The sequence below is a fragment of the Kogia breviceps genome, chromosome X, assembly GCF_026419965.1.
Source record: "Kogia breviceps isolate mKogBre1 chromosome X, mKogBre1 haplotype 1, whole genome shotgun sequence".
Classification (NCBI taxonomy): Eukaryota; Metazoa; Chordata; class Mammalia; order Artiodactyla; family Physeteridae; genus Kogia; species Kogia breviceps.
Genome location: NC_081330.1, coordinates 36,922,422 through 36,935,900, shown reverse-complemented (window position 1 = coordinate 36,935,900; position 13,479 = coordinate 36,922,422). Strand labels below are relative to the sequence as shown.

General features: G+C 34.7%; 1 protein-coding gene across 1 annotated transcript in view; it reads left to right on the top strand.

Moving 5' to 3' along the window:
- Positions 1-13,479, top strand: part of COL4A5 (collagen type IV alpha 5 chain) — a 245,943-nt gene that overhangs the window by 175,890 nt on the left and 56,574 nt on the right. The window contains exons 28-30 of the mRNA XM_059051327.2: positions 3,053-3,150; positions 4,425-4,575; positions 10,145-10,258. Of these exons, the coding sequence (XP_058907310.1) occupies positions 3,053-3,150; positions 4,425-4,575; positions 10,145-10,258 (363 nt within the window). The remainder of the gene's footprint in view (positions 1-3,052; positions 3,151-4,424; positions 4,576-10,144; positions 10,259-13,479) is intronic.

Sequence of the window (13,479 nt, the reverse complement as noted above, 5' to 3'; positions counted from 1 at the left end):
TTTTGAGTTTATTTTAGTGTATGGTGTTAGGGAGTGTTCTAATTTCATTCTTTTACATGTAGCCGTCCAGTTTTCCCCGCACCACTTATTGAAGAGGCTGTCTTTTCTCCACTGAATATTCTTGCCTCCTTTATCAAAGATAAGGTGACCATATGTGTGTGGGTTTATCTCTGGGCTTCCCATCCTGTTCCATTGATCTATATTTCTGTTTCTGTGCCAGTACCTTATTGTTTTGATTACTGTAGCTTTGTAGTATAGTCTGAAGTCCAGGAGCCTGATTCCTCCACCTCCATTTTTCCTTCTCAAGATTGCTTTGGCTATTCAGGGTCTTTTGTGTTTTCATGCAAATTGTGAAATTTTTTGTTCTAGTTCTGTGAAAAATGCCATTGGTAGTTTGATAGGTATTGCATAGAATCTGTAGATTGCTTTGGTTAGTAGAGTCATTTTCACAGTGTTGATTCTTCCAATCCAAGGACATGGTATATCTCTCCATCTGTTTGTATCATCTTTAATTTCTTTCATCAGTGTCTTGTAGTTGTCTGCATACAGGTCTTTTGTCTCCTTAGGTAGGTTTATTCCTAGGTATTTTATCCTTTTGGTTTCAGTGGTAAATGGGAGTGTTTCCTTAATTTCTCTTTCAGGTTTTTCATCATTCGTGTATAGGAAGGCAAGAGATTTCTGTGCATTAATTTTGTATCTGGCTATTTTACTACATTCATTGATTAGCTCTAGTAGTTTTCTGGTAACATCTTTAGGATTCTGTATATATAGTAGCATGTCATCTGCAAACAGTGACAGCTTTACTTCTTCTTTTCCATTTGGATTCCTTTTATTTCTTTTTCTTCTCTGATGACTGTGGCTAAATCTTCCAAAATTATGTTCAGTAATCATGGTGAGACAGGGCTTTCTTGGTAGCACAGTGGTTGAGAGTCCACCTGCCGATGCAGGGGACATGGGTTCATGCCCCAGTCTGGGAAGATCCCACATGCCATGGAGCGGCTAGGCCCGTGAGCCATGGCCACCGAGCCTGCGCGTCCAGAGCCTGTGCTGCACAATGGGAGAGGCCACAACAGTGAGAGGCCCGTGTACCGGAAAAAAAATTAAAAATGAATAATAATAATAAATAAATAATAAAAATAGTGGTGGGAGTGGACAACCTTGTTACTGATCTTAGAGGAAATGGTTTTTCACCATTGAGAATTATGTTGGCTGTGGGTTTGTCATATATGGGCTTTATTATGTTGAAGTAAGTTCCCTCTATGTCTACTTTCTGGAGGGTTTTTATCATAAATGGGTGTTGAATTTTGTCAAAAGCTTTTTCTGCATCTGTTGGGATGATCATATGGTTTTTCTCCTTCAATGTGTTAATATGGTTTATCACATTGATTGATTTGTGTATATTGAAGAATCTTTGCATTCCTGGATAAAAACCCCACTTCATCATGTTGTCTGATCCTTTTAATGTGCTGTTGCATTCTGTTTGCTAGTATTTTTTGAAGATTTTTGCATCAATGTTCATCAGTGATATTTGCCTGTAGTTTTCTTTCTTTGTGACATCTTGGTCTGGTTTTGGTATCAGGGTGATGGTGGCCTCGTAGAATGAGTTTGGGACTGTTCCTCCCTCTGTTATATTTTGGAAGAGTTTGAGAAGGATAGGTATTAGCTCTTCTCTAAATGTTTGAAAGAATTTGCCTGTGAAGCCATCTGGTCCTGGGCTTTTGTTTGTGGGAAATTTTTAATCACAGTCTCAATTTCTGTGCTTGTGATTGATCTGTTTATATTTTCTGTTTCTTCCTGGTTCAGTCTCAGAAGGTTGTGCCTATCTAAGTATTTGTCCATTTCTTCCAGTTTGTCCATTTTATTGGCATATAGTTGTTTGTAGTAATCTCTCATGATCCTTTCTATTTCTGCAGTGTCAGTTGTTACTTCTCCTTTTTCATTTCTAATTCTACTGATTTGAGTCTTCTCCCTTTTTTTTCTTCATGAGTCTGGCTAATGGTTTATCAATTTTGTTTATCTTCTCAAAGAACCAGCTTTTAGTTTTATTGATCTTTTCTATTGTGTCCTTCAATTATTTTTCATTTATTTCTGATCTGATCTTTATGATTTCTTATCTTCTGCTAACTTTGGGGTTTTGTTCTTCTTTCTCTAATTCCTTTAGATGTAATGTTAGGTTGTTTATTTGAGATTTTTCTTGTTTCTTGAGGTAGGATTGTATTGCTCTATACTTCCCTCTTATAGGTACTTTTGCTGCATCCCATAGGTTTTGGGTCATTGTGTTTTCATTGTCATTTGTTTCTAGGTATTTTTTGATTTCCTCTTTGATTTCTTTAGTGATCTCTTGCTTATTTAGTAGTATATTGTTTAGCCTCCATGTGTTTGTATTTTTTACAGATTTTTTTCCTGTAATTGATATCTAATCTCGTAGTGTTGTGGCTGGAAAAGTTAATTGGTATGATTTCAATTTTCTTAAATTTACCAAAGCTTGATTTGTGACCCAGGATATGATCTATCCTGTAGAATGTTCCACGAGCACTTGAGAGGAAAGTGTATTCTGTTGTTTTTGGATGGAATACCCTTAAATATCAATTAAGTCCATCATGTTTAATGTGTCATTTAAAGCTTGTGGTTCCTTATTTATTTTCTGCAGTTGTTTTTAGATCACTTCCAGAATTATGTAGTAGGTCTTTTATCCTACTGTATCCAGATGTAAGCAGAAGAAAAGTTTCTCTGCTTTTTTGTGTTGGATTCATTCCTTAATTTTAGTTCTATCTCGTTGGTAATAGCTTTGATTTTCCTTAGAAGAGCATATCTTCCACACACATTAGCCCTATATTACAATAATAGGGGACCATATGGTGATTGAGAGAGAATATCAGGTATCTGTAAGGCTTAGTCTGAAGTAGTCATCTAGAATGTCATTGTGGTTTTACCATCTTACTGTAGTCACCAAGCATGATTGAATAAGGTGAAAATGTGGGTTTGGGAGTTTGGGTATCTTTCTTATAGTGTCTTCTCTTTGGAGATTAAAAAATGGTTTCTAATTTTACAGGTTTTCCTGGAATTCCAGGACCTCCAGGAGCACCTGGGACACCTGGAAGAATTGGTCTAGAAGGTCCTTCTGGGCCACCAGGCTTTCCAGGACTAAAGGTCTGAGACATTTTAATTTATATTTTCTTCATTTTCTATTCCCCCTACCTTCCTTAGCCTTCTCTATTTTGATTTAGACATCATCCCAAGTCTTCACTGTATAAATAAAACTTAACTTATTGTATTTTTATTTAAAAATATTTAATTCCAAATACTTTTTAATAGTCCAAGGGGTCAAATTTGAAGCAAAAAAAAAGTTTCTGAACCTGTTTAGAGTGATTGGTTATATGATGAGATGAGATGAGAGAATACAGTCATCAGCTTCGCCTGTGCTTTTCTGTAGTACCATTATTCCATTTAATCTCTGTCCATGTCTGTGTGATGTTTGGTTGAAATGGTGTTGAATATCATGTCAAGTACTTCTCATACGTTTCCCCTCTTTCCCAATTCCATCCCAGATACTTAATGCATATCATTGCTATCGACTTAGTAGTAATAATGGTACTGTTTGAGTTGGTTTCTACTCCTCTTACTATATTTTAGCTAATCTAAAATTTTTCTTAGTCAGTCTTCAGCAAGCTGCCATGGTACATAATTATCCTAACTGTTCCTGTATTTTCTCTGTGTTTAATTAATTTAAACTTCCTGTGTGTTTATGATTACTATCAATAACTTTTTTCCATGGGAAGAAAAATTGACCATGGCCACAGTTCTCATGAGAAATCACTTCTCTATTGATTGTTTTTATTTTATTATTAACCTTTTCAAATGAACGCAAAAGTAAAAGGAATGATGCAATGAACTTTCATATATCCATCACTCAGATTCCAAATTATAAAGATTTTATCATATTTGCTTCATCTACACTTTTTTTCTTTGCTGAAGTATTTTAACCCAAATCTCAATATTGTGTCATTTCACCTATAAATATCTATACTTCAGTATTCATCTCTAAGTAAACAGACATTATATAGAAAACCTACAATTCTATTATCATACTTAGTCAAATTTAAAATAATCATCTAATACAGTACCCAGTCTGTAATCATATTTCATCACTTTGGTTCTTTAATCTCATGCTTTCTCAGTTTTCTTCTTTCTTGTCCTATAACCAGACCAAATAATTCAATTTGTTTTACTAAGCCCAGTTTCCTATTCTTCTAGATGTTCTGTCCTGCATGCCAATTACTTTTCATTTAATTATCCTACTCCCTTTACCATGGCGGGGGTGGGATATTACCTTGTATTTTCTGTTTTAAATTCTCTATAGTATACAGTAAACACCAAGAAAGTCATGGGAGTTTTTGTTGTGTTTTATCATGTGTATGCTCAAGGGAGAACCAGGATTTGGGCTACCTGGGCCACCTGGGCCTCCAGGACTCCCAGGTTTCAAAGGAATACTTGGTCCAAAAGGGGATCGTGGTTTCCCAGGACCTCAAGGTCCTCCAGGACAAGCTGGCTTGGATGGGCTACCTGGACCAAAAGGTATGGAGGCTGTTGCTACTTCTCAATTTGCTTTTAAATTTATAGAAACTGAAACTGTTGTGACAGTTTATGGGTGATAATCCCAATTAACTAGAAAGCCCATGCTGCCACTCTATCATGGCTTTTTAAAAATCCTCCATTGGTATGTGTTGTGTTTTATTTCATTGTATAGATGATACACTCATATATGTATTGGAGTAACACTTTTGTAAAAATCTTCCCTTTACTCCATATCCATCCACTATGTTCCTCCCCATCCCATGTGTAGCTATTTTTTAGTTACTTATTTATCCTTCTGGTGTTCCTTCATACAAATACAAGCCAATAAGAATATATATATATATATATATATATATATATATATATATATATAGTTTAACATCTTTATTGGAGTATAATTGCTTTACAATGGTGTGTTAGTTTCTGCTTTATAACAAAATGAATCAGCTATACATATACATATATCCCCATATCTCCTCCCTCTTGCATCTCCCTCCCACCCTCCCTATCCCACCCCTCTAGGTGGTCACAAACCACCAAGCTGATCTCCCTGTGCTAAAGAAGAATATATATATTTGTATTTCCTACCTTTCTCAAAATATAGAGTACTACCTTTTTCACTTTACTTATTTCATTTAACTTTATATTCTAGAGAATCCTCCATGTTAGTACATAGAGATTGTGATTTTTTAAAAATAGTTGCCTAGTATTGAATTGCTTGGGTATGCCATGGTTTATTCTACCAGTTGCTAGTTGCTAGACTGTGTTTTTGGCAATATTTTCTTGTTAGAAATAGTGCTACACTGAATAATCTTGCATACATGTTATTTCATGTGTGTACAGGTGTAATGTTAGAATAGAGTAATAAAAATGGGTTTTCTGAATGGAAGGGCAAATGCATTTCTAGATATTGACAGATTCCTCTCTATCGTACCTTTTTACACTTCCCCCAAAAATGTATGGGTGTGCTTGTTTCCCCACAGCCTTGCTAAATGATTATGTTGATAAACTCTTGGATTTTTGCCAAACTGTTGGAAACAAGTAGGTATCTCAGGATAGTTTTTTTAAACATTTTATTGTGAAAAATCTCAAACACACAGAAAAATTAACAAGAATTGTACAGTGAAAACCCATCTATCTACCACCTAGATTCTACAATTCACATTTTATCTCTCTGCCAACCTTTAATTTAAAAAATTTTTTATATATAGCAAAGTAGAAAGAATTTTACAGTGACTACTGTATACCCACCATTGATATTCTACTGTCAACATTTTACTATGCATGATTTATCACAGATTTGTTCATCCCTTTCTCCTTTTATTGACTTATTTTTAATGCACTTCAAAGTAAATTACAATAGCAGTGCACTTCTCCCTAAATACTGCAGCATGCATGTCTATGGTTGTTCTTTTTCTTTTGATACCTTACCAAATGTAAAATAGATAGCTAGTGGGAAGCAGCCACATAGCACAGGGAGATCAGCTTGGTGCTTTGTGACCACCTGGACGGGTGGGATAGGGAGGGTGGGAGGGAGGGAGATGCAAGAGGGAAGAGATATGGGGATACATGTATATGTATAACTGATTCACTTTGTTATACAGCAGCAACTAACACACCATTGTAAAGCAATTATACTCCAATAAAGATATTTAAAAAAATGAAATGTGCAAATCTAAAGGGTGCATTTTCTGGAGGCATACTCCTGTTTAACCAAATCCCTATCATGATCCCAGAAATTTCCCTTTTGCCCCTTTCCTCAGTCCTAACCCCAACATCCACAGTGGCAATCATATGGTAATGATTTTTTTCATCAAAAATTAATTCTACCTGTTCTAGAAATCCTTTGGAATTATACAGCATGTACTTTCTTTGTAAGGCTTCCTTCACTCAGATTATTGTTTTTGAGATTCATTCATGTTGTTGTGTTTATCAGTAGTCCTTTATTTTTTTAATGAGCATTTCATTGTATAAGTATACCAAAGTTTGTTTATCCATTCTCTGTTGATGGACACCTGGACTGTGTCAAAATGTTTGGCTATTATGAGGGAAACTCTTAAGAACATTCTTTTACAACTTTTTTTAATGGATATGTGCTTTCATTATGCTTGAGTAAATACCTAAGAGTAGAATTGTTGGGTCATAAGACAGGTGCATGTTAGTTGTATAAGACACTACTAGACCTTTTTCAGGGAACCTTGTACATCGTTAGTAGGAATGTAAATTGGTACATCCACTGTAGAAAACAGTATGGAAGTTTCTCAAAAAACTAAAAGTAGAACTACCATATGATCCAGCGATCCCACTCCTGGGCATATATCCAGAGAAAAACACAATGCAAAACAACACATGCACCCCAGAGTTCACTGCAGCACTATTTACAATAGCCAGGTCATGGAAGCAACCTAAATGCCCATCAACAGACGAATGGATAAAGAAGATGTGGCACATATATACAATGGAATATTACTCAGCCATAAAAAGGAATGAAGTTGTGCCATTTGCAACAACATGATTGGACTTTGACGGTATTATGCTTAGTGAAATAAGTCAGACAGAGAAAGACAAATACTGTATGATAGGACTGATATGTAGAATCTAAAAAATAAAACAAAATAGTGAATATAACAAAAAGGAAACAGTCTCACAGAAATAGAGAACAAACTAGTGGTTACCAGTGGGGAGAGGGAAGGGGGAGGGGTAAGATAGGGTAGGGGACTAAGAGGTACAAACTACTATGTACTATAAAATAAATAAGCTACAAGGATATATCATACAGCACAGGGAGAATATAACCAATATTTTATAATAACTATAAATGGAGTATAACCTTTAAAATTGTGAATCACTATGTTGTATACCTGAAACTTATATAATATTGTAAATCAACTATAGCTCAATTATAGAAAAAAGAAATTACTAGACCTTTTCCCAAAATGGTAGTATCATTTTCTAACCAATATGGTATAAAAGTTTCAGTTGTTCCACATTCTCTCCAACATTTGGTTTTATCAGTCTTTTCATTTTTGAATTTTAGTAGGTATGTAGGTAACGTATTTTGGTTTTAGTTTGCATTTCCCTGATGACTAATGATGTTGAGCTATTTTACATGTACTGGTGAATTATTTACATATTCAGATATTTTTCCCACTTTAAAATATGGGTTGTTTCTCTTTTTATTGTTAAGTTGGAAGTGACCTTTATGTATCCTGCATACTGGTTCTTTGTCAAATACATGTTTATGAGTATTTTATCCCTATCTGGCTTGTCTAGTGTATTTTGATGAGCAAAAGTTTTAATTTTATTGATTTTTCATTTATCATTTTTTTCTTATTTGATTATTATTTTCTGTGTTTTATCTAAGAAAATTTTCCCAGTTCCAAATATATTCTTTTTTATTTTTTAAATGTTATAGTTTTAGCTTTTATGTTGGAGACTATCATCCATTTCAAATAATTTTGCTTAGCATCATTTATTTAAAATAGCTCCCTCCTCGGTGGATTATTTTGGTGTCTGTGTCAAAAATCAAACGACTGTTTATGTGTGGGTGTATTTCTGTTCTGTCAGTTCTGCTTATCTCTCACTATCCTTAAGTTCCTACCAACTGTTTATATTACAGTAGCTTTACAGTAAGACTTGATGTCAGGTAATATAAGTTCTCTAACTTTTTTCTTTTTAAAATTTTTTTTGGCTATACTAGGTCATTTTCCTTTACTCTCAGGGTAGTTTAAAATTTTTATTTCCATTATTATGAGGGAAATTGACCATCTTTTCATATATTTAAAGGACATACATATTTTTTCCTGTAAACTGCTCATGTCCTTTGCTCATTTCTTTATTGGTTTCTTCTATCCCCTTGATTTTGATTGCCCTAATTATATATATGAATAGAATTCGTCTAACTGGTTTGGCAATTGTTTTTTTCTTTCTGGTTTGCAAGGAACTAGACTCTCCTGGTCAACGTTTTGGCCCCCAGAAAATAATCTGAAGAACCCCATGCTTCTGAAACATGTTGGATCGATTCCTATTAAAGCAATAAAACAGCATTGCCAAATTTAACCAGGCTATATTCTGCCAGCAAGAGCCCCAAACTAACCCAATACAAATTGTTCTCAGATAAGCGCTTTTAAAAATACCTTCCCGTCTTTGAGTACACAATTCTGGCCGGCTATAAGATGTAACACTCAAAGTTACAGATAGTGTTTCCCATCAGTTACCTCCCCCAGCTTAAACCTGTGACCCCCCAAACTTGCAGATAGAAACATTTCAAATGATAAGCTATTTGGCAAACAGTCTCCATATGGAAATTACTCACTCATTATACTTTGTTTATGAAAATATCCTTGAGACAGAGGTTGGGAAGAAAGGGGTTGAAGCCCATTTTAAACATTAACTCTTTATCAAGCATTTGCCTAACCTCTGAAAGGAAGTATAGGATCCCCATATCCTAATAGGAATCATTCCCAAATATTAAAACCTCAGTACAGTTCCTAAGGTGCTAGAAAAAAAAAAGAATTTGGGGCTTTCTGCCATGAAATTCCTTTATTTCTCAAACATTCATTATGTTCTTATTCTGTGTCTATTACTACTTGAATCGTTAGAAACACAAAGGCATAGACTCTGCTCTTGAAGATCTCAGAGATTGTTCTCTACTATAAGAAAATCTAGGTGGCATCACCATGATAGTGTTTATTTCAATAGGAACTTTTATGAATATGTATCACTAAAGTTTTGGCCCAATAGACCATAGTCAAAACACAGCAAGCAGATCACAATAAAAGTTGACCCACCAGATATACTTACAGCAGTGGCTTGGTATCAGAACTTAGTGACTAAACTATAGGAGAAATTGGTACAACATTTTCAAGGCAACATAGTGACCAATAATAAATTAATAAGGCTAATATCCATCAGGAAAGAACTATATGAGGAAGAAAATGTGCTTAAGACTGAACATTGCAATCATTAAAAAAGAAAAAAATGATGACTTTGGAAGCATTCAGTTTACCTCATATGTTACTTTTGTTCAGGGCTGCATCTAAGGTGTCTTGGGAAGCTTCATATACAAGGTGACATTTGAACTGAATCTTTAGGGAAGAATGTTCCAGGTAGCAGAAATAACGTGCAAAATATCATTGTGACAAATAGAATGGTGTGTTTGTAAATATTTAAATAAATAAGAAATAAAGTATAATTTGCAAAAAAATCTATATCATATCTAGAAATTAATAAAACAAAATGTGCCTAATGTATTTGTAGGAAAAATTAAAACTCTATTATTAACAACTTGAAAAAGGGTAGAATTAATTGGTTGATAAATCGTATGTGTAGATGGGAAGAGACAGTCAATTCTCCCCAGATTTGTCTGCAAATATACTGCATTTTCAGTGAGAATTCAAGTAGAAATTTTCTGGATATGATATAACTGATTCTGAAACTTGATATTTAGCAAACATATGATAAAACATACTACAAACTCATTGTAATTATAACTTTGTGAACCAATGCTAAAGACTAGTGACTCAGCTATTGATGTTTTTAATATCTAAACTATATTTATTCCTTAAAGGTGACATTGGACCAAATGGACAACCTGGGACAATGGGACCTCCTGGGCTGCCAGGAACAGGTGTTCAGGGACCACCAGGGCCACCAGGAATTCCTGGACCAATAGGTCAACCTGGTAAGATTGGAGTAAATGTGCATTTTGTAGCACTAATTATGTAGAGGTTGATTAGCCCCTCAATAAAGTGTAACCTATGTAACAGTCTTCCAGAAAACAGATTTGAGAGTTAACATGTCCACTTATATAATTATGTAAAAGTGAAAGAGCACAGATCACAACATAAGAACTACTTTAATCCCTGACATTTCCCCTCCCTGTTAATTTAAAATTGAGCTATTAACAACAGTGCAATTTAACAATTGCAGTGTGTTGCCATGGCTTATAATCATTGAGCTAGTCATAGCCTTGGAATCCCAGACCTTCTAGTGCTAATCATTTCAGACCTGAGTCGCTATATGACATTAATAGACCTTTGGGGAACCTCATAACATTTCTTAGCACATGAGAACTAGGGTTAAAAAAGTTCTTTGAAAAATATTTCTTAGGCATTCTCAATTCTTTAAATAAAACAAGTGAGTGTACTTGAATTTTTTCTTCTTTTGCCCATAAATCAGCATTTACTTTGCAACTCATAAGCACGCTAAGGTTTTTTTTAATATGAATACTTAGAAAAGTTTTGTCGGCTTGTAACCTAATAGAGAATCATATGATTCCTCTACGTTTGTGTGAAAGCTTACTCGAGTTTTTGGATTCTGAGCCATCTGGTGATGTGAATTATTTTTATCTTAATCTAGGCAGGCATAGTAAGGGCCACACTTGGGCCAAGATTATGTTATTGCAAAGCACTATAATAATATATGAAATTAAAACAAATATGGAACATTTAATCAGTCCTTACTTCACATGAATACATCGGATTACTTAAACGCACTGTTCAGATATACATACATTGACTTTGAAACAATGGAATATATTTTCTGACCTTAAATGCCAATAGGTATTTTGTTAGTTATTATGCTAAAAATCTAGAAACACTGATTAACAATATAAAAAGCCTGGAAAGTAAAGGTTATTTTTGCTTATGTCCTATTTTAAACATTCATTTTATGGCACATTATACCTTTTATTTAGTGGCCCCTAACATGTCACTACTGATTTAGAAATAAGAAAACTTACAGGGTTGCTTTGAACCAACTTGTTAGAAAGTAAGTGCTTCAACATTCATGAGAAAACCATCTGTCCAACTAACAGGGGGATCTTGAGAGAAAACAGTTAATTTTTAGGTTTGGCCATTATAGTCTTGGCCCGCTGTTTCACAAAACGACTAAAATGAATTTATCATTTCTGTTGTGTTTTGTCATTTATTTTATTTCCCAAAATTGCATGAGGTTTTGGAAGCATTTTGAATTCCTAAATTACAGCTTAGCAAGAATAAAAAGAGACCCACTGTTAATACCAATATGAACAAAATAAAAATACATTCATTTGTGCTTTATGCCTTTTCAAATTTAGCTAATGCTCTACGACGTTTCATTCATCTAATGTTTCTTTTTAACTGATGGATATATAGATATATTTATAAAGTCCATATAGAATGGGCAGGGGGAAAAGTAATGATGCTGAATTTAATCTCATCTCTTCCTTCTGTAAATATATATTTTGCTACAGAATTGAAGATCTTAACTAATACGGTTCAACAAACAAATGAAGTTAACATCAACTGCCATGAAAATGTATTGAATGCATTCTTATTAATATAGAAATGTTCTCAAATCACATTTTTTTTTACCACAGGATGACCACATTTTATAGTTGATAATAGCAACATATACTCACTTTTAAAGTAAAATTTATTTGTATCACCAAAGCAGAATATTATCTTAGTCCATTTCAAAAATACCATAATTTCTGTTTGCACATCTCAATAACAGGATGATGAGCAAGACTACTACTAATATCTTGATATACCTGACTTATACTGCATGGCTGAAATTCTAACTACCAATTTTTTTTAATAAGAAGCTTGTTAAATATACTTGCTGTGTTTCATTTTGCAGTAGAAAACTTAATGCAAAGAATTCTATGTTGTCATTTCTCCAGAAATATATGCTTTCAGGCTTTTCTTTTGACTCCAGTTTTCTATTATTTAATTAAGCTTTACTATTTGTCATTCTCTTTTCCATAGCAGGCTGTACAGTTTAATGCATGTTTATAAGTTAAAGACCTGTTGAATATCAATTCCTCATTTGGCAGTAGGGAAATAAATTTTTTTTTTTAATGCCAAGGGATGAGAAGCAAAATGCTTTTCACCCCATGCCCTAGTAACCCAGGCAGAAATGGAAGTTGTTGGTTCTTATTTGGTCTGGCCAATAACTAGAAGATAATTGCTTTAGTTAATCTTTTTAAAGGTCAGTTAAATATACTCAATTCCATGTCTACAGATAATACCCTAACCTGAGTTAAATGTGTTGTAACACTTGCCCAGTCTCAGGAACACATGCATGGCTGAATCAGCTCAGGCTCATCACCACTAATGTGAATCAAAGGAACAAGGAATTAGTTGTGTAATTTTTAGATGAAGGAGAGTACATTGTAGTTTTCTAACTTTTTTTGGCTATAAAACCCTTGGGCTGTGTGTGTGTAAAGTTTTCACAGATAATGCATGCTTTTGGAATTTTTTTTCCATAAACTCATTCCATTTGGCTGCAAATAAATTTAGAGCATTGGGCTTCCCTGGTGGCGCGGTGGTTGGGAGTCCGCCTGCTGACGCAGGGTGCGCGGGTTCGTGCCCCGGTCCGGGAGGATCCCACGTGCTGCGGAGCGGCTGGGCCCGTGGGCCATGGCCGCTGAGCCTGCGCGTCCGGAGCCTGTGCTCCGTGGCGGGAGAGGCCGCAGTAGTGAGAGGCCCGCCTAGCACACACACACACAAAATTTAGAGCATTATACACCTCTAATGTACTTAGCCTCTATAGATACATCTATATAATTCCTTTTATTGTGTAAGGAGATTCAGCAGAGCCTTTGAATTTATATTGACTTTATTCATTCTGGATCTTACCAGGATGCCAATTCCTGACATAGTCATGGAAAAGATCTATGCTATGAAAAATGCAGCATAATATATGTTACTACTACTAATGACAACGCAGAGATCTTTGCCTAGTACATGTAGTTTGCTTAATCATAGACTGCACTAATAATTGTTGAGTTATCTGTACCTAACCTGTTACAGTATAAAATCAAGTTTATTTTAAAATTCTAACTAACCTTTAGGAGCTTAAATTCCAAAGTGATCATTCACAGCAATATAAAGATCAGAGATAAACAAGAGTGCGAAT